Source organism: Podarcis cretensis, assembly GCF_951804945.1.
Source record: "Podarcis cretensis genome assembly, chromosome: Z".
Lineage (NCBI taxonomy): Eukaryota > Metazoa > Chordata > Lepidosauria > Squamata > Lacertidae > Podarcis > Podarcis cretensis.
In genome coordinates this window covers 30,669,633-30,691,681 of record NC_137184.1, presented here as the reverse complement: position 1 = coordinate 30,691,681, position 22,049 = coordinate 30,669,633, and the positions used below count along the sequence as shown (strand labels likewise).

At 41.3% G+C, this 22,049-nt stretch overlaps 1 protein-coding gene and 1 long non-coding RNA gene across 11 annotated transcripts in view; one reads left to right on the top strand and one right to left on the bottom strand.

Annotated features, from left to right (window-relative positions):
* LOC307207718 overlaps positions 1-21,528 on the top strand; it is a 41,180-nt gene extending 19,652 nt beyond the window's left edge. Inside the window, exon 3 of the long non-coding RNA XR_013834792.1 lies at positions 21,195-21,528. This is a non-coding gene — a long non-coding RNA (uncharacterized lncRNA). The remainder of the gene's footprint in view (positions 1-21,194) is intronic.
* DACH2 (dachshund family transcription factor 2) overlaps positions 1-22,049 on the bottom strand; it is a 324,276-nt gene that overhangs the window by 10,839 nt on the left and 291,388 nt on the right. For 8 of the 10 annotated variants that reach the window (XM_079961677.1, XM_079961668.1, XM_079961670.1 and 5 more), the window contains 4 exons: positions 5,971-6,116; positions 4,147-4,294; positions 1,871-2,014; positions 30-95 (listed from right to left, as the gene is read on the bottom strand). In XM_079961677.1, the coding sequence (XP_079817803.1) occupies positions 30-95; positions 1,871-2,014; positions 4,147-4,294; positions 5,971-6,116 (504 nt within the window). Of the gene's footprint in view, positions 1-24; positions 96-1,870; positions 2,015-4,146; positions 4,295-5,970; positions 6,117-22,049 lie in introns of all 10 variants that reach the window. The other 2 variants (XM_079961672.1, XM_079961674.1) reach the window with 1 other exon arrangement.

The following is a 22,049-nucleotide window of genomic DNA, read 5'->3' as shown; positions in this document are numbered from 1 at the left end:
CATAGAAGAAGAGCCGAAACATACCATACCTTGCATTGGCGCACTGTCATGTTGGGTTCCATTGCGTTCCGCCTCCATGTCTGGAATCCCAGCATCTGCAAAGCACAGTTTGTAGTTTTATGTTGTGAACTGCCCTCAGATCTACAGGTATAGGGCAAATATACACATTTAATAAATAACAACAACAACAACAACAACAATAATAATTTACGTAACTGCAATATCTGAAGAAAGTTAAGCACAGATCAAAATAATATTTCATTATGTTTATCCTCCACCTTCTCCCCATGGGCTCAAGCTTCCCTCTCTGTGTCTATCCTCACAACCACCCTGTGAGGTAAGAGTTCATGACTGGCCCAGTGAATTTTCTGGTCTTTGGAGATATGCTACAGACTGGTGAAAAGTTTGGACAGGGACAACTCTGTAAGCACACTTCCTGTACTGGGATTAAAAAGGATTCTAGATTTTAACTTATTTGGGAGAAGTACATTTCCAGAGCGGTTTACTGCAGCAGCCTAACATTGCTGCACCTCATTCTCAGTTGTTCCCTTGATACAGCAAGGACCACTTCTTTCCACGCAAACCTGACTGACCAGGTAACAGGATCCACATCCACATCGAGAGCCAGTGTGGTGTAGTGGTTAAGAGAGGTGGACTCATAATCTGGTGAACCGGGTTCGCGTCCCTGCTCCTCCACATGCAGCTGCTGGGTGACCTTGGGCCAGTCACACTTCTCTGAAGTCTCTCAGCCTCACTCACCTCACAGAGTGTTTGTTGTGGGGGGGGGGAGGGGAAAAGGAGACTGTTAGCTGCTTTGAGACTCCTTAGGGTAGTGATAAAGCGGGATATCAAATCCAAACTCTTCTTCTTCTTCAGCAGAAGCCCAGGAAAATGGATTTAGGATTGCAGTTGTGCAGCACAATTCAAACCCAAGATGAACTGATGGCATGCCAGAATAAATCCCTCTACCTGTCTTTGATGGGACGCAGGTGGCGCTGTGGGTTAAAGCCTCAGCGCCTAGGACTTGCCGATCGAAAGGTCGGCGGTTCGAATCCCTGCGGCGGGGTGCGCTCCCGCTGCTCAGTCCCAGCGCCTGCCAACCTAGCAGTTCGAAAGCACCTCCAGGTGCAAGTAGATAAATAGGGACCGCTTACCAGCGGGAAGGTAAACGGCGTTTCCGTGTGCGGCTCTGGCTCTGGCTCTGGCCAGAGCAGCGATGTCACGCTGGCCACGTGACCCGGAAGTGTCTCCGGACAGCGCTGGCCCCTGGCCTCTTGAGTGAGATGGGCGCACAACCCCAGAGTCTGTCAAGACTGGCCCGTACGGGCAGGGGTACCTTTACCTTTACCTTTTTACCTGTCTTTGCTGGCTCAGCTGTTGGAACTTAAGAAGGCCTAAGTCCTGAAAAAGCTATGTGATTGGGAATGTGATGGTGCAAGGAGACAACACTTATTCCAAACCTCTTTCAGCTCATTCATATGACCTGGCAACTGTGACAAAAAGTGTGGTTTTACATTAAGCTCTTTCCTTCTGCCAGGCTTGGACCGACTCAGCCAGCAGTGGCCACACTCCTGTATGGGGTTTGGAATGCAATTAACTTATGCCTGCTTAATTTAAGCAGGTATAAATTCTGCTGGCTTCAGATACTTTGGATTGCTCTGAAAATCTGACTGATGAAGTCATCTGGCTTTTAAAAGGTTCTCCTGTTGTGATGTTCTTATGTAGTGCTGCATTAATCTTCATCGAGACTGTATCTTTTCACACTTTATAAACTGCTTTGAAAGGTTGTACTCCTGAAAAGCAGTATAATATGATTTAAATGAACGAACAAATAAATGAATTCACCAGCGATACCCGACTATCACATTACCATTTAGCATCCTGAGACTATCGCCTGATGTTGCCTGTTTAAGTGCCTGTTCCGCTTGCTCTCTCCTCTTTGATTCAAACTCAAGAGCTTCTTGCAATTTTCTCTTGGCTTTCTTCTCTTTCTTCAAGCGCTTTTGAATTATTGCTGAAAGATGAAAACACAATTATGAAAGCATTAATGGGACCTTCCCTGGGAATATAAAACAAATATATTTCTCTGCTGACATTCCAGTTCTGCTTTTGGTTTACAAGACTATTACACCCTCTTTCTCCATATAAACATTCTTGAAAATTAGATAATGGTGATTCTGCTTGCTACACGTTTGGGCATCAAAATGAAAATTTATCTATCTATATCTATCTATCATCTCTCTCTCTCTCTCTCTCTCTCTCTCTCTCTCTCCCTCTCCCTCTATCTCTCTATCTCTATCTCTATCTCTATCTCTCATCTATATCTATCTATCTATCTATCTATCATCTATATCTATCTATCTATCTATCTATCTATCTATCTATCATTTTAAAAAAATTACATCCTGCCTTTCCATGAATCATAAGCAGAGTGTTTAGCAACAACAATAAACAACAATAGTAATAGTAATACTACTTTTAATCATAATAATACAATTAAAACAAAGACAGAATCTGGAATGCCAAATTTCTTTCCATTTGGAAAAGGAAAGCACACCTTCAAGGTTTTTGTTCTGCTTTTGCAAAATTCAGAGGGTTTGATCTACTCTAGATAATTAGAGTAGACCCACTGAAATCCATGGGACTTTCTTTGTGGGGGAAAACAAAATAATAGGTTGGATCTACACTGTCATACTTAAGAGAATAAACTATTATATTCTCAAAGTATGATAGCCCACTCTACGTAGCGCTAAGTCTGGATCCAACCCACAGTTTTGATTCCCCACCCCACCCCACTGCCACGATGCTGAATTATTTTTTGTGACCTGAATTTCATCACAATCTCTCAATTTGCTATGAACCTCAAATATTTAGCCAGTGAAATGTGAGCTGTACATCACATTTGAAATGTAAGTCTGTGGTATTCTTCATATTTTAATTTTATATTCCAAATTAATTTTTAGCCTACATATCAATGGCTATCAATAATGGGTCAGTATTAAGCTGTTGAATGATTATTTGCATGAATTTGTATATATAAACAGACATAAAATCCCAGTTGTTATAGATAATAAACACCAGTTTGCTATTTACCAATTCCATGCTCTTTATAGGTAAGCTGAATGTGAGGGATTAAATATGAACAAATACTGCTGGTGAATAAATGTGAACATGAATCTGGGGCATATGTAGGCTATATGACCTCAGTAAAGACTGTCTCCCAAGCCCAATGATTTCTTAAGGAGATGTAATGTGCAAATACTTTCACTGCTGACCAACACTGCCCCATTAACCTAGGCAGTGTTGGTTAGCAGTGAAAGTACTTCCACTAGGAGTAAGTAAGTAAATGAAGAAAGATCAATTTGTGCATTGAACAGACAGGTGACCATGATCAGAGCAAGTTGCTACAATCCAGTTACAGTGCAGCATTGGTTTATGGTTATATTTGCTCCCATTATAGGTGAGCACTACAAAATTGCATCTGAACAGAATAATGACATTTAGTAGTGATGGAAGCTATTTACTGTATGAAATAGAACACCCCTCCCCCAATACTGCTTGCTCTAGTCCAGAGTTTCCCAAACTTGGATCTCCAGATGTTTTTGGACTACAGTTCCTATCATCCCTGGTCACTGGTCCTGCAAGCTAGGGATGATGGGAGTTGTAGTCTAACAACAGCTGGCGACCCAAGTTTGAGAAACCCTACAGTCTACTCAAAACCAGAGCCCATCAAAGTTGCTCCAAAGCAGTGGTGGAAAGAACATCAGGAGATCTGATCACAGGTTTCCTATGTTTTGACACAAAGATGTCATCAATGTCATAAAAATATAAGAGGAGCCCAGCTGGATCAGTCCAAAGGCCTATCTAGTCCCGCATCCTGTTTCTCACAGTGACCAACCAGATATCCCTGGAAAGTCCACAAACAAGATATGAAGGCAACAGCTCTCTTCTCCTGATGTTCTCAAGTTTCCCTCTGGCAGCCTCTCCCTGTTTCCTTCTGTGATACAGTAAGAGCACATATAGAAGAGGTGAGGCCATGGTGATCCAAATGAATTAGGTTTAGATGAAGGCTTGGTGGGTAGGAAAAAGGAAGGCTTCTAACCATAGGGAGCAGCATGCCAGAAATCAGTTTTTATTTTGGCTTACCTCTGTTTTGCAGCTCAGCAGTGAGTTGCCTTTCCAGACTCTCTCTCAGTTCTCTCTCCCTGCACAGCTCCATCTTCAACTCTTTCTTTTCCTGCTGGATCTGTTTCTCCTGCACTCGAGCATTATCTACAGCAACTTTCAGCAACCCCTGTTAAAACAGGTGCACACAAACCGATCCTGAAAACAACTTTTTAATGGAATGGTAGGGCTGAGCTCAGGCGAGGGAACTATGGGTGCTGTTTTATTTTTTGCCTTGTCAACATGATCACAATTCTGGTGAATCTAGTGGTTGACATTATTGTTGGATGACATCTGGATGAACAATCCCATTCAGAGTCTGCAGGACACAGATGCTTTACTACAGATCCAGGCTCTGGCTAATGCACACCCCAATTTCCAGCCTCATACATCAGTGCAATACAATATAGCAGTCTTTCTCAATCTGGTGCCCTCAATATGCTTTGGTCTGAAAATCAAATCTTTCCTGACCATTGGCCATGCTAGCTCAGGCTGATGGAAGCCGTATTCCAAAGCATATGAAGGGTTCCAGGCTTAGAAAGGCTGCACCATTAACTAACACAGATTCCCACTATTATCTTAGCACAAATTCTCCAAATTTCAGCAAATACTGGATTCACCCAAAGATTTGTGTTACTGGAAAAATAAATATATTTTAGGGCCAAATGGTTTTTGTGGGAGAAGATTTAGCAGAAATGGCTTAATCATGTTCCCTCTCATCCTCATGCATCAGTCTTTTTCCAATTTAGGGGCTTCCTCATTTATTTCAGAACTTGCATACATTGTTTAGAGTTCTCAGTCTGAAATACTTGTGGAAGATTTTGAAGGTGGCGATACTCATGTGTGCCTGAAGTCCCTTGCGTGTAAGAGCTCCATGGGTTGGGGGCATTCAAATATAGTGGAATTGCATGTATCAGCTGAAGTCTCATTGCTAAAATCTATTGATGAATGAAGGATAAGTGGACGTTGGCAGATGATCCATAAATAATCCAGGATATGCATTCTAAGGAGAAGAAGTATTTGTTAGTTGATTTATTTAAATGATTTCCATCAAGCTTTTTGACTATAAGATCCTCAAGACAGCTAAGAAAACAAATGACAAAAAAGCAAAAGGTAAAAAGTTAGGTTGAAGTGCTTGCAAGCATATAACATTTGTAATACAATATAATATCACACACAAACTTTCTACTTTTCACAATTCACGTTAAAATCACCATCCATTTTAAAAAATGAGATTCTGAAATTAACAAATAGTTGACTGAAACTGAATCCAAAGTTCCCACCATAAAACAAAGTTCCCAAATCCCGACTATATTATAGATAATACAGATTTATCCTTCCCACATATCTGACTTCCTATACATGAGCACATCTTTCATATAATAAGGCATATGGGTTTACTACAGCCTGTGTATTATTATTCCAATACAAAATAAACTCAGTTTCTCTGAGAACGTTTTATCTTGTTTGCCTCCCTTCCCTGGCTCTGATTACATTTGTTCTTTTTACATGTATACTTGTTCCCAAGTTTCCATTATCCAAACTACCAATTCAGGAGGGTTTTTGACTTTTTCTGAACTTGACATATAGTCATCATACCGTGTAGTCATCTGGGCAGCTGTTGCCAGTTGTCTTTTTGGGACACCACTTCTTTAAGATAATCAGACAGACTAGAGGAATTCTTGATAATTTATAACCAATAATTTATCTTATTTCTGTTAATATTTGATACCAATATAATTTGATTTTAAGTCTCTGTCATCTCAATGCAGGGTGGGATGTGGAATAATCACTGGGGCATTTTACCTGTATGTTGGTTAATAAAGTTTCTACGGAGGACAATCCATCTGCAAAAAGAAAAGGTGCACGGAAACCAGGAGGAACACTCTGCCCAGCCAGTTGGATCTTCTCTAGGGCTGGTGCCATTATTGGGATGCCAATCTGCATCTCTTCTGTAAAGACATGACAGAGAAGGAACAGATTATTACTTGGGGAGCAACTGAGGCAACATCTTTAAAAATGACCTGGGTGAAAGAATTGAGGGGATGCTCCCAAACTGGGAGGGGTAGCTAGCTCATTCCACAGAAGACAGAATTAGGATTTAAGATCACCTTAACAGACTCACAAAACTAACGAAACGACTTTCAATAGGGAGAAATGTTCTAGTCCAACCCCCTGCAATGAAGGGTTGTTATATATATATATATATATATATATATATATATATATAGTCTTTGAAGAAGCATGAAGAAATTTTCTGAGAACCGATGGATGAATCTGTGGCCTTGTTCTTGTCTTTGATGCTGATTTTGCCCTTCTTCTTCTTCTTCTTCTTCTTTTTAAAAAAATTATTTGGTTTTCCAAATTAAGATTTTACAATCGCATATCCAACATACATCATAAAAACAAGATTCCAAAGAATCCCCTGAACTTCCCTCCTCCCCTTTGCAAGTCCTATTGTTAGCCATTTCCTCCCTTTTATAATAATCCAAATCTTTTACATCTCCATTATAATCCAAAATTCACCAAGTGTTAGTCCACTCTTACTAACGATTTTAACTGTTTACAATGATTTTTTCCCCAGATAAATTATAATTCCCCCCCCTTCCTTATTAAAATTTTGGCTTTCTGGAAAAAAATAAATAGGGAGAAATGTTAGGCTCTGCACTTACAGTAGTGGAGCATGGAAGTTGGGGCTTAGCTACCTATCCACACTGATGGAAAGGGGCCCCCATCAGACAACTGTCCCTTAACCAAAGTTGCTCTGGAGGGACAGGATCATCTTGGACTTCCCACTCAGGTGGGAATGGATCTCATTATTATCAAGGGCCACAGGGATGAGTTCTTCATCGATAGCACCTGGGTGGGCTACTCGGAGTCAATATTCACCTTACCATTGGCAATAGGCCCAAGAGCCTCACAGTCTCCACCATGGCCTGAGGACTGAGGACTTCAGCCAGTGCAGCATTTGTCTAAGCTGGTTTAGCAATGGGCGTCATGTGTATTTTAATGAACTGAATGGAGTAAAATATTAGGAGTTATGGAAGAGTGGAGAGAGACTTTGTGAACTTAACAGTGTTTACCTTGTTTACTTAGCTGCTGCTATTTTGTTGTTAACATTGTTTTACAGATTATAAATATTTGTTGCATACTATGATATATAATCTGGGACGCAGGTGGCGCTGTGGGTAAAAGCCTCAGCGCCTAGGGCTTGCCAATCGAAAGGTCGGCGGTTCGAATCCCTGCGGCGGGGTGCGCTCCCGTTGCTCAGTCCCAGCGCCTGCCAACCTAGCAGTTCGAAAGCACCCCCGGGTGCAAGTAGATAAATAGGGACCGCTTACTGGCGGGAAGGTAAACGGCGTTTCCGTGTGCTGCGCTGGCTCGCCAGATGCAGCTGTGTCACGCTGGCCACGTGACCCGGAAGTGTCCCCGGACAGCGCTGGCCCTCGGCCTCTTAAGTGAGATGGGCGCACAACCCTAGAGTCTGTCAAGACTGGCCCGTACGGGCAGGGGTACCTTTACCTTTACCTTTATGATATATAATGTTATGTAATATATCTGTTATACAATATGACCTTCGCTGTAATTGTGATATTTAGATTGTTTTATACATTGTAATTGTTTACTGATAATTTGCTAATTATTTTAGAAATTGATTATTTTTAGAAATTGCATAGAATTGATTATTTTAGAAATTGCATAGAAATACAATAAATCAAATCAAAATCAAATCAAATCAAATGAGGTCATCTTGCAGTTCCAGAAAGGAACAATTAAAGGAAGGAAAGAAATGAGATAACTTTTTTTTTTTAACTCGGAGACTTCTTTGTCCTAAATAAACAAAGCAAAAAACAGAATGGAGTAATGAGAAGTAATTTGGTTCTAACAACAGGTATAATACTAACTATAATCATGTAATGTTTAAAATACAGTCAAAACTGCTGGATTTTACATAAAACAAAGACTGTGCACAATCTTCACTGCGTTGAGAGTCATTTTTGCTTCTCGTTGGTCATATTGTTTCACTCTTGCTGATTTAAAAAGGATTAAAAGAAATCTGATTTTTGCTCCTTTTTGATGGATGGATGAATTCAATGCTTAATTCTTTTTAATCCCCTTTGCGATACTCAGTGATCATGTAACAATGGTAATTTGGGGCTGTGTGTATTCTGCAACCACACTGTGCAAGTTCAGAAATTAGTAACGGGTGGACAGCTCTGTATCCTGTATGAAGGTGCCATACAGCCATGTGAAGTCAGGCCACTGATTGATGCATCCCCGTACGTAAATATTTTATATTTATAGGATTGCTCTATTTCATATTTTAATTCTAGATGTTAGATTTTAATGGATTAATAGGATTGCTCAGTATGCATTTTAATTATGTAGCTCTGTATTTTAATGTTTGTGTAATTTGTTTTTATTCATGTAAACCAGTTAGAAGCCTATTTTGGCATTAAGTGCTACACTAACAACAACAGCAACAAATTCTAGCAATGATTCTCCAGGATCTGAGGCAGGGTGCACAGATTTTAGGAGTGAAGTTTATAGAGTCACAGAATTGTAGAGCTGGAAGGGACCCTGAGGGGGTCATCTAGTCCAACCCCCTTAAATGCAGGAATCTCAGCTAAAGCAGCCATGAGAGATGACCATCCAACCTCTGCTTAAAAACCTCCAATGAAGGAGAGCCCACCACCTTTGATTGTCAAACAGCTCTTCCTGTCAGAAAGCTCCTCCTGATGTTAAGTCAGAATCTCTTTTCTTGTAACTTCAAGGCATTGGGTTCTACCCTCTGGAGATGGAAGAAACAAGCCTGCTCCATCTTCCATATGACAGCCCTTGAAATACTTGGAGTCAGCTCTCATATCTCCTCTTAGTCTCCTCTTTTCTAAGCACACATGTTCTAGCTTGTCAATATCCTTCTTAAATTGTGGCACCCAGAACAGGACTCAGTTCTCCAGGCAGGGTCTGACTAAGGCAGAATACAACAGTACTATGACTTCCCAACTATACTTCTGTTGATGCAGCCTAGAATAACAGTTGTTTTTGCTGCTGCATCACACTGTTGACTCATGTTAAGCTTGTGGTTTGCTAAGACCCCTAAATCCTTTTCACATGTGCTACTGGCAACCCATATGTCCACCATCATATATTTGTGTAGCTGGTTCTACCTGCCTAAGTATAGAGCAAAACATCTGTCCCTATTGAAATTAATTTTGTTAGTTTTGATCCAGTTCTCTAATCTGTTCAAGTCATCCTGAATCCCAATTCTGTCTTCTGCAGTATTAGCTACCCATTCTAGTTTGGTGTCATCTGTAAACTGGATGAACATCCCCGCTATTCCTTCATCCATGTTGTTTATAAAGACATTGAACAAAAGAAGCCGGTGGCACCCCACTTGTCCTTTTTCCAGGATGATGAGGCACCATTAGTAAGCACTCTTTGGGTACAATCAGTCAAACAGCTACAAATCCACCCAACTGTTACCTTGTCTAGCCCACATTTTCCCAGCTTCTCCACAAGAATATAACAGGGAACTCTGTCAAAAGTCTTACTGAAATCAAGATACACTATGTTTACAACATTCCCCCGAACCTTGAAGCTTGTAACTCTCTATATAAAAGAGATTCATTTGGCATGACTTGTTTTTAAGAAACCCCTTCAGGGTCTTAGTAATCACAGCATCTTTTTCTAAGTGCTCACAGACTGACTGTTTAATTATCTGTTCTAGCACCTTTCTTGGTATCAACATCAAGCTGACTGGTTTGTAGTTATCTGGGTCTTTTCTCCCATTTCTGAAGGTGAGGACTATGTCTGCCTGCCTCCAATCCACAGGGGCCTCAAGAATTCTCAAAGAGGCTCTGAGATTACATCTGCAAGCTCCTTTAGTACCCTTGGATGCAACTCATCAGGCCCTGGAGGTTTGAATTCATTGAAAGTAGCTAGGTATTCCCTCACCACCTCTTTTCCTATCTTGGGCTGCAACACCCTCCTTACAATATTTATTCTGTTATCACCAGGCTGGGCATTCCTTTCTTTTTTGATGAAGACAGAGGCAAAGTAGGTGTTGAACAGTTCCGCCTTCTCTCTGTCACCCAATAGCATTTCTCCATATTCTCCACACCAAGGACCTACCACTTGCTGGCTCTTCCTCTTGCTTCAAACATAGCCAAAGAAACCTTTTATTGTTATTTTTAACCTCTCTTGCAAGCCTGAGCTCATTCTGAGCTTTGGCCTGCCTGACCGTCTCCTTGTAACTGTTGGCTACTTGTGTTATATTCTTGCTTTGTGATTTCCCATTTCTTCCATTTCTTATGCATGCCATTATTATTACTACTACTACTACCACTGTCATTATCACTATTATTATCTGATTATTTCTCAGAGTTTCTAATAAGATTCTGTCTTCTCAGCACATCAGTTTGGTTAATATTTTATGAGAAGGTATGATCAATCTTTCTGCTATTCCCCCCAACCCTATCCTCTGGTTACACACTTAAAACAAGTTCTTCCAAAGTCAAAGACTACATACCATTTCTCATGCTCAAATAATTCATATGCAGGGTCAAATCATTAAAATTAATTGTTTATGCCCAAAACCACTCCTCTGTGAAGCAAGGTAAACTAAACGCATCTTGGAGAGGTGGAGGGAAAGACGAGGGGGAGAGCAAGCGAGCGGGTGCAATGAATGAATTGTGGATAAACTGCTTAAAACAATCTAGAAACCTCAACTGCTTGGGAAGGGGGGGCATGGTGTGGTGGGGGAAAGTAATGCTATTAAAATGGCCAAAAGGAAAATTCATATTGACTGCAGAGACAGGGCACACCGTCTATGGTTAGTAATGTTGCTGTAGAGTAGATTGAAGTTTCAAAATGGCATTAGTCTTCTTTAAAGAGATAGACACGGCTAAATTAGGTGCTGCTGGCTGCAGTGAGGATCAAATGCAAAAAGAAATCATATTTCACCCGAGCTAGTCAACAGCAGGAAAATAAATAGAAATATAAGAGCTATGCAGGCAATGATTCATTTTGATAATCTGGCCCAAGAGAGACACAGGGAGACAGCATCCAGATCTAAGCTCCCCACCAAAAGACAAATAGGAGACGGAGGGTGGAGACTGGGATGACAGCCTAGCAGAGGTCACATCGATTTCTACCAGCGGTTTTCACACAGATGAGATAACCCTGCACTCCATTTGCCCCATTGTTCATATCCTACCTGTCCCACAAGCCATAAATTTCCAAGTCCCCGAAAAAAGGGGCAGTAAAGAAGAAGGATTCTACTTATGACTTCTTATGATTAAGTTTTTGTGCTAACCAAACATGGTTTGCCAACCAAGGTCACATTGCATGTTAAAGTCCGTAATAGCTAGGAAAAGACTAGGGGAAGCATATTACGGTTTAGCGTCTATGGGTGGGAAAGGGAGAGCGGGTGGGGGAGAAAAGAACCCCTGTCAAACAATTCATCATTTTCTCCTCCTGATTGAAATCACACACTGCGAAGATGAATGATATAAGCATTAGAAATCTATTTCAATCTTGTAATAGATCTTCACATCTGAATGGTGCCCCCCTTTAGGGCTACCTTCAACAGAAGCACATGGAGGGAGTAGAGCTGTATTTGTTAATTTGTTAAAGACATAAAAATCTTAATTGGCAAAGTGATGATGCCATGACAACCACAACAGAAAGGATAAGTATGGAATGTCCCTAAACAGGTCGCTCTCTTTGTGGGTGGAATACAAAGGCTTTGATGTGTGTGTTTGAATTTTAACACCCACTATTCACAATGTATACATTGAAAGCTGCCACCCATGGGGTGGCAGAATAAACAGGAAATAAAACTAGGACCTAACCAAGGGCACAAGCAACACTGCATTTATTGAGGCAAAGGGAAGACTGCTTTTATGGAGCTTGTTTGCCATACCTTGTAATAGCATCCTAGATTCTATCCAGAGGGCATGGTTTTAATTTCTAGCACTCATTCCAGATGAATAGGCATCCTGTTAGGTTGCTGTTGTTGTTTTACATGTATTGAGAAAGAGAATATAAAGCAAAATACTCAGAATGGATAGCTCAGTTGGTAGAACATGACACCCTTAATCTCAGGGCTGTTGGTTTGAGCCCCACATTGGGCAAAAGATTCCTGCACTGCAGGGGGTGGACTAGTTGACCCTCACGGTCCTTTTCAACTCTACAGTTCTATGATCCTAAACCCAAAATCACACCCAAAGCTGTGAAAGCATTTACTAGGATTAGGAAAGCATGTGTAGCTTTGAGATTTATTTTTTATTTTTTAAGTTTTGTTTTTGTTTTTTAATTGTAAAAATTTAAAAATCCTCTTCACATAAGAGGATTTTACAACCAAAATAAACCATAACACAAACAAGAACATGACTTTTCTTTTCATTTATGTTAATCTTCTTTTAACTCCTTGTTCTTAACCTCTTAAATCACATATATATCTTTAACAATTTTCCAAATGCTGCCCTACACCTCCCTTCCCCCGTTCTCATTACTTCCCTTCACCCATGTGCGATCTTCTCAACCTAATATTGTTTCTTGTTGTGTTAACAAAAGTTTGTATTTGTTGTTCCATATATGTCATGATATCATCTTGTATCCTTGCGCATTTTACCTATTGCATATTAAATTTAAGCTCCAAAACCAAATCTTTCCATGTATTCCTTTATGTACTCCCACTCTTTGTACATTTTTTTGGTTGGAACAGCCTCTAATTGTTGCCATTAATTTTGCCATCTCCACAAATTCTCAGATTTTAGCTCATCATTCCAATATTTCTGGTATTTTTTCTGTTTTCCAATTTTCAGCCAATAATAATCTAGCCGCTACTGTTACTTAAAGGAATACATTCCTTTTGCCTTGGGGATGTCACTGTTATTACATGTGTAGCTTTGAGATTTGGGATACACACACACACACTGGACATTATCTTTGGCAGGGCTGTGCCCCAGTAGCCCTAGTGGAAGAGTTTCCACTGGATCCAATTCATCACAGCATTTCAATTTCAGTCAACAGCTAGCTGCTTCCTATCCATTTAAAGCAGTATCAAACCAACAGTCACAGCTTCCCCCAAAGAAACCTGGGAATTGCAGTTTGTTAAGTGTGCCGAGAATTGTTAGAAAACCTCTCACAGAGCTACAATTTCCAGAGTGGTATAACCACCTATCCATCTTTCATTGGTACTCTGGAAACATTAGCTCTGTGAGGGAAACAGTGGTTCTCTCCCTTAAAAAACTACAATTGCCGGATTTCTTTGGAAGTCATGCTAGTGCTTTAAACGGATAGCACAGATACGACCTATGTCTAACTCATTAGTGCGCAACCTGTGGCACTACAGGTGTTGCTGGAATACTACTTCCCATCGTTCCTGATCGTTGGCCATGCTGGATAAGGCTAATGGGAGTTAAGTGTGCAACAACATTTGGAGTGCAAAAGCTTCCCACCCCTGGTGTAACTGAACTGAACTGAGTTCTTCTGTTTAACCTCTCACTCATCTTCTTCTCATCCCTCTCTTGCTTCCCTTGCACTTGGACAGGAACATAGCCTTTTCTTATTACTCTGTAAAGTGCCATTGACCATGATGGCTCAATACTACCATGACAAATGTCCATCTTATTAAGTGTCTACACTGTCACACACAAACGCGCACACAAAGATGGCTGAATCATTCAGATTAGATCCCAGCCTCGCAAATCAGCTTAGGACTGGCATCGCTCTGGCAGTGTCAGTGGACGAGGGCTCACACGGCAGGCTCCATTCACCCTCTACACCCTGCCCCCAGCATGCCCCGGCAACCACACTACACCAATGCTCCTCCCCCCTCCATAGTTGAACATGATAGCTTTTCTAATATATAGATACAGATGATATAGGTATAATTGCATTGTAGAAACATATCTCCTATTAGGCATTGGTAGTATTCAGTGGAGACTACTCCATTAGGGCTAAGGGGGAACTGTCCCACCCACCTCAGGTTGCCTTCAGCCAGCCCCCAAGTGTCTGCCTTCTTACTTACAATCAGTCAGAGGGCAGCACTGCCTATCAGCCTCTTCCTCCTTAGCCTCAGTAAAGAACTCAGAAGGAAGGAGGACTGGGAGAAATCTAAAATTAATTGATTCTGCCTGTCACTGGCTCTAGTTCCAACTACTGTTTGATCTCCATGCTTTTACCCTATCCATCCCAATGGGCACCAGACACCACTGGTAGTACTGAAATAGAAGTTTTGATTTCTCTTTCCATAATGTCTGCTCTTAACTAATGCTCTCTTTCCATAATGTCTGCTCTTAACTAATTTTGCCAATCTGCTTAGGCAGACTGCTGACTACCTTCCCTATGTGCCAGTGCTTTTGACTGATAACTACACAGACAAAAAGAGGGCTAGATTATCTTCCATTTTGGCCACTGCACAATCTGTTCAGGCAGACAAATAACTTCCTCCCAAGCAGAACTGAATGTATCATCATCATAATCTTATATAGTATCATCACCATCATTTTATATAGCACCATCAGTGTGCATGGTACTTTACAAGAGGTACAAGATGATAAGTTCATGCCCCATGGAACTTGCAACCTAAAATTGAACAAAGTGGAAAGAACAGAAAGAAGGGGAGGCAGGGTTAAGAAGGAAAGCTATATTAAGAACACGAGGAAACCCCTGCTGGATCAGGCCAAAGACCCACCTAATTCAGCATCCTGTTAACACAGTGCCTACTGGAAGCTGGCATGTAGGACCTGAGTGCAACAGTGCTCTCCCTACTGGTAATCCCTGTGAAACTGGTATCCAGAGGCTTGTTACCTCTGAGAGTGGAGGCAGAACATTGCTATCATGGCTAGTAACCACTGACAGCCTTATCTTCCATCAGTTTCTCTAGCCCTCATTAAAGCCATCCACGTTGGTGGCTATCACTGCCTCTATGGGGAGTTCATTCCACAACTTAACTATGTGCTGTGTGAATAATTATTTTTCTCTTGTCTTGTCTTTAATCCGCCTGCGTGCAGCTTCATTGGATGGTCCTGAGTTTGAATATTATGAGAGATGGATTGTATTCTTTAATGTAAACTTTGCTCGTGTGCCAGGAGAATAGGAAGCATGACAAAAAATCAGGGAATTCCTGAGGTGGGAAGTGGGAGACACGAGCCACCTGGATGTGATCAAGACTGCAATTGAGCAAATACATCCCATGAGAACATCACAAGATGAGTGTAATGTTTAGAGCTGGCCTGAACAAGTACTTCCCACTGAGGCCAGCTCCATTGGCTCACCTCAATGTGCACGTCACAGAACTATTCTCTTTCACAGAAATTAGTGGAGATGTTCATTTGAGTGGAGGCTGTGTGCACATTACTGATGCGTATCTACTTGGCCTTAGATAAAACTTTGGCATGAGGGCTAAGCTATGCTTCATATGGTCAAGGCCATCAATAGAAGTGCATCACTTGTGGGGCTGCCTGCCCTTATCAGGAATCAGGGAAGGGATATCACATTGGCCCAAACCACCTGTTGGCAGAACATGGCTCCTGGTGTCTCAAACCAGAAATGTTTGTTTTGCTTGAATATTGTATAATTAACTGTAATCGGGGCTTGTGTTTGGAGAGGTGGGGCGGGGAGAGAAGAGAGATTACAATGGTACCTCGGGTTACATATGCTTAAGGTTACATATGCTTCAGGTTATAGACTCTGCTAACCCAGAAATAGTACCTCGGGTTAAGAACTTTGCTTCAGGATGAGAATAGAAATCACGACTTCCGGGTTAGCGCGATCTGGTTAATGGCGGATTCCCTCCGAGCTCCGGAGGGAATCGGCTCCGCTGGAGAAGGGTTCTACCGCGACGGCGACGCGGGGACCCTCAGAAACCGCAGGCACTGAAGCCTGCGGACTTGGTGACTCGGCGGGCACCTAAAGTGCCCCCCAACCCACGAAGAGCCTTTTTAAAGGCTGCGGAGAGGGTACGGGGAGCGGCGTGGTGCTGTGAGTGGACCGCTACTGCAGTGGAGCGAAGCCGCGAGCCATGGCCGGAGACCGCTGACTTTCTTCCCTGAAATTCGGACTTTAATTAATCCGTGAGTAAAATGGAATTTGGACTTTAAAATTTCTACCTTTGAATTCGGTACGATCGGGGGATGTCTAAAGGGAAGTCCGCACCCCCCTGCTTACAGAAGATTTAAAGCAAGGATCGGAGAACTAAGGTGGAGAGTTTTTTCTTTTTGGTGTTTTTTAAAAGATAATATTTTCATGAATTTGACAGAAGAAGATTTGTGCTGGAGAGTAAGAGTGGAATTTTAGAAGTCTTTGTCTAAACACCCCCCCCAGACCCGGGAGTGTCCTGTATGTGAGCTGGAGAAAAAGGAACAAGGAGTTTGACAGCTGTCTAAGGAGCTGTCAAACGGGCAGTGAAAGTTAAAAATCTTATTATTTAACACCTTTCTGGACTAAATTTGTTATATTTGAATTAAACTGGTTGGGAACAAAGTAGTGAAATAACAAAGTAACGGACTGTTGGGAAAAAACTATTAAGTAACCAGAATCCCCCTAGGGGAAACATTGAAACACTACAATGGCTGCAGATGGAAAACTACAGGCAGAGATAGAAAGAATGTTTTTTCTCGTGGGAAAGTTGCAGGAGCAGACCACGGCTATGAGCAAACAACTTATAACCTTGAACTCTAAAATAAGTGACTCTGCTGAATGCACAATGGATTTGACCGGGAAAAAATCTACAGCTGAATTAGAAGAGATAACTTCGGAACAGGAGGAGAGGTAACAAGGGCCAGTACAGATGGAGAGTACCAACCAGAAGCCTACATTGTCAGAACATAAAGAAGAAGACCTCTGGATTACAAATCTGCGAAAGATGCGAAAGAGGAGGGAGGAAGCCCCTGGAACACTTGGAATATTTGAATTTAAAAGAAGCAAGAAATATGATTGGGGCTTCCTCTTTGAGTATGGAAGATTAGCTGACCTTTCGCAGCAGCTGGTACCAAGTACTTTGGATGGAAGAAAATCTGACAAGACTGAGCTAGAACTCCTTCGAGACCCGATGACCAACAAAGAGGGCTACCAACAAAATCGGCAGAGAGAGACTGACAGAGATTTAAAGGCTTCAGATGTGAGGAATCCAGGCTAAAAACAGTTTTTGTGGACATGGGGACATTGGGAAGGGACAGAAACCGGGGCGGGGGGGGGGAAGAATTTTTTTTTAAAAAAAATGTTTATGACCTTTGTGTTTGATTATTATGACCTATTTTTAAGATAAAAGGGAAATTCGTGGAAGGAATTTGAGTCGACCTTAGAAAAGGATTTAATATTTATAAGAAAATTGGATAAGTAAAATTTGGCCAAGTAATAAGAATTAAGTATTTCTTTAAATATATATATATATAATAATAATATGTAAAGGATGAGAGATATGAACTTGCTGAGCTAATTTAATTGAATTAGGATGTATGAAGGGGGGGTGGGGGGAGGTCAAGAACTGGGGTTAGGAAAGTAAGGATATGAAACTTTATATGTGTTGTCCTTGTCTGTGTGTGTGTGTTTGTGTTTATAAAATGTGAAAACTCAATAAAAAAATTTTATATATAAAAAAAAAGAGAATAGAAATCACACAGCGGCAGCGCAGCGGCAGCACAAGACCCCATTAGCTAAAGTGGTGCTTCAGGTTAAGAACAGTTTCAGGTTAAGAACGGACCTCCAGAACAAATTAAGGTTTTACCCGAGGTACCACTGTACTTAGAAATATAGAACTGTAGAGTTGCAAGGAACCCTGAGGATCATCTAGTCCAACCCCCTGCAATGCAGGAATATGCAGCTGTCCCATACAGGTATTGAACCTGCAACCTTGGTGTTATCAGCACCATACTCTAAGCAACTCTGCTGTCCAGCTTATTATATACCTGGGAGTGGGGGGGGGCTGGGAATGACAGTCGGGAAGTAACAGTTGTTATTATTAAGCGTGTTCTCCTTCATGGAGCGCACGTGTTGTGGTGGGGGCCGCCAGGACACTCCAAAGTTGGGGGCGGGCTAATTGATCATTGGCCACTGATGCGATTGGGGCTTCCCTTGTTGTTGGGAAGAAGTTAATGTTGCCATTTGTTGATTGACAGCCAGAAATGCTAAAACTCCTTGCACGAGGCTAGGGCTTCCTCTTTTCGCCCCGTGCATCGGATTGCCCATCCCCCCCCCCCTAGAATTAGGGTTGTTCGCTTTGACCTTGCTATGCCTGTCATGGGGTCGTCTGCTCTTGGGGCAGGGGCCCAGTAGGAATTTTGTCCACCTGGCTGATTGGCTGTTGCCATTTGGTTTTTGCCTACTGTGTAGCAAATCGTCACAACTTGTAAGGTTGCGGTTAGGCATTGGTTTATGGTTTGGTTGGTTGAGGGACATGGATTGGCTGTGCCTGCCCCTCTAATGCTGCTGCTGCAAGGGATTCCGTTAAAGGAATTGGGGGCTAACTATTGCTTGTCCACTCTGTCAAGGGGGCTCAGGCCATAGCAATGAGCTCCTGGTTGCATTTGGGTTAAGGGCAGGTTCCCTGCTCCGTCGCTACCCCCAAGTGTATTCCCCTATTCTGACTTTCACATTGTGCGGAATGTCAGTCTGTCCCCCATGGTGGGGGCAGATAGTCGCAATCAATGCCTAAGCAACCACTCACAAATTTGTATTTTAATAAAGTTGTGGCCAAAATTATGCCAAAAATCTTAAACAAATATTCTCTGTGATGTGTGAGTTATTGGGGTGGCCCTGGGGACCTCGACACACAAATACTATTATTACTTAGTTGCCTTACAAAAGTGACTCAGAGACTTGCAGCACAGTACAAATATTCTCTGTGATGTGTGAGTTATTGGGGTGGCCCTGGGGACCTCGACACACAAATACTATTATTACTTAGTTGCCTTACAAAAGTGACTCAGAGACTTGCAGCACAGTATAAATGCTAAAACCAACTACAACAAATGAATAAAAAGCTTTAAGAAACGCACCTATACGAATTTAAAAAAACCCCACGTCTTACTGAACCTGGCCCACCTAAACAGGAAACAAGTACTTAAAAGCACTTGGAACCCTTCAAATTAAGGACCAAAAGATAAAAAAGAAAGTTTTTTGCCTAGTGCATTACAATAGATGAATATATGCTTAGGAGATAACTAGCTTTGGTTGAATTCATTAGTGACTTCAGTCCATAAATTGCCAAACAGCACCACCAGCAGCTAAAATACAGTTCAGATCAATTGCAAACTACACCCAACCCAACCCACTTTATTATTTTCTATTTTCATTGTCTTTTATGTTAGAATAATACATTTTTTGTTGCTGCTGTGGGGCCTCTTAAACATGACATAGTTGGGCATGTCTTAATCCAGCCCTGCTCATTATAGTTATCAGATCTTGCTATCATGAGACTTACTTGGAAAAAAAAAAGTCTGATGGAAATCCACATTCCACCCTGATTCCACCTCTGTGATTCCATGAAATTTCACATCCATTTTCAAGTCTTCAAGGACAAGGCTATCTACCTTCAATGACTTACTAGCGCTGCAACCTCCTCCCTCGCCCACTGCTTCTGCTTTCATTGCCTCTCTGCCAGGAGGTGAGTCGTTCTTTCCATCAGTGAGAAAGAGGGATGCCTCCTTCTAACCTGGCAGAAGTCAAGCCACCCCAAATTTACTGCTTTAACCTTGCAATTCAAGTGCCAAATTTAAAGTCCAGGCTGTTTTTCTTAATTACACCCCCTGAATGTGCAAAGGGATCAAAATGAATGCAATTTGAGGAGTAGCTGATTAATCTGGTTGCTGAGTGTTAAATCAAACTTTGGGATCATTTTAACGGTATGATTTATATTGCCTGGTGCCGTGGTGCCTTCCACCTCCTCCAGTGGTCCGATTTGTGATAAGGTGCTTAAGGAATGTGTGCACATTTCGAGGGCATCCCAGAAGCATTGCAAAAAGCATCAAATGAAAAAGACAGCTAACTTGTAGATTACCTTATCTGCCAGTTAAGCTTAGTTGCACCGCCATCTATTATTGAAAGCCGTAAGTATGCACAACATTATTTTTTACAGACAAACAGGAAGCAAATATCTGCCTCAAGATATTTACAATCTAAAATTCTATAAAAAGGGAATGATGAGAGGAAGAAGAGGAAAGTAAACAGGACGAAGAGGTGATTTTTTTAGTTGCACATACTTGCACATAGGCCCTAATACAAGTTCTGCCCATCAGGAGTAGGGCAAAGTGACTTATCTGACTTGTCCTCTCCCACACTAGCTATTTGTTTATTTCAATTTCGTTAAAAACCCATAAGCTACACGTGTCTACCCCTTAGTTACAGTACAATATGAGGGCTAATGGGTTGTGCTAAAGACTTCATGGGAAAGGTGGGTTTTGAAGAGGGGCTTTAAGGAACAATGAGACACCAAATGGGTGTTGCAGGAGGCATGTCCAGGCATAAGAGGCAGCAAGGGAAAAACAATGGGATCATTTGAAGTGTTTGTCTATTCATTCAAATCAATAGGTACTTTTCCGTACAGGTATCAACTGCAATTTTCAACATACTGATTGTGAGGATTTTGTTCAAACTGTATTTCAAGTGAATCTGATCTGCAGTTCTTAGCCTAATACATAGATTAGAATGCAGTTATATTTTGTTTTTCACACTTTTCCCAATGCTGCAATAGAGTTCTCTGCTAAACAAATGTACAACAAAACTGCACTTTTGGAATAAAATGTGTGGAGAAAAAAATGTGTAATTTAGTATAAAGTCCACACCAATATGGGTATTTTAGATGGGGTTGGGGGGCAATTTGATGCAGCTCACATTTAAAGATGAATTTATCTAATTTGCATTTTCCAAAACAATTGGCAAACTGAAAGCACAGGCACACTTCAGAATTTAAACCTCTGTGACAGATTTATTCATCCTTAATATTAGAATACAATGCATATAAAACATATGTATTTTGTAAATAATAATGTTAATTTTGCGTGTATGTTTGTTCTCTTTAGTTTCAGATTGAGAGATTGATGCAGAAACAGGACAGAATGGCCTTATCAATGAACACAGGCAAAACTGACATGGTCAGGGAATAGACTGATGCATCCTTGCGCGCGTGCACCCACCCACCGTTTTACAGAGCTATTCTTGTCAAAGGTGTTTTAAACAAACAATCACTGAGAAAATATCAGTACAATAGCACAAAGATTACCCTGCAATGCCGAATTATGCCAACAATGATACCTGTTAACAATGATACCTAGGTAATTTATACAGTCGTGACATTTACCTGCATGAAGCTCCCATTAATAACACTGAAGATTATACCTATTTATAACTGGGTACATATTTAAAATAAATTTTGGTGCCATAAGTTCCTGTCAACAGTGTGTGTGTGTGTGTGTGTGTGTGTGTTAAAAAAGTAATTTGGACTTAAATCTTCATGGTGAGAGGGAACAGCTAATTTCATGGTGAGAGGGAACAGAAATATATGGTGAACATGGATAAGAATTTGGGGAGAAACACCATTTATTTGGTTAGTAAGGAGCTCAGATCAGCAAAGCCACAGAAACAACCAAGTCAAAACATTCAGTCTTCAGGGACGATGGAACTATTTTAAAAACTTAAAATCATCATGCAGTACGTGGATTGAAAGCTGATGTAAATACCATAAAACCCACTGAAAAACATTTCTGGGCAACAGCTCTTCCACACACACACACCCTAATCCATCATCAATTATAACACCTCCAAGTAATCCAGAACTTACTAATAACAGAATTACAAGAGGGACTGACAGTTGCTGTTGTCCCTGCTGTAAAGGAAAAACCAACAGCCCACCAGCAAACCTGTAGCCCCCAATGACA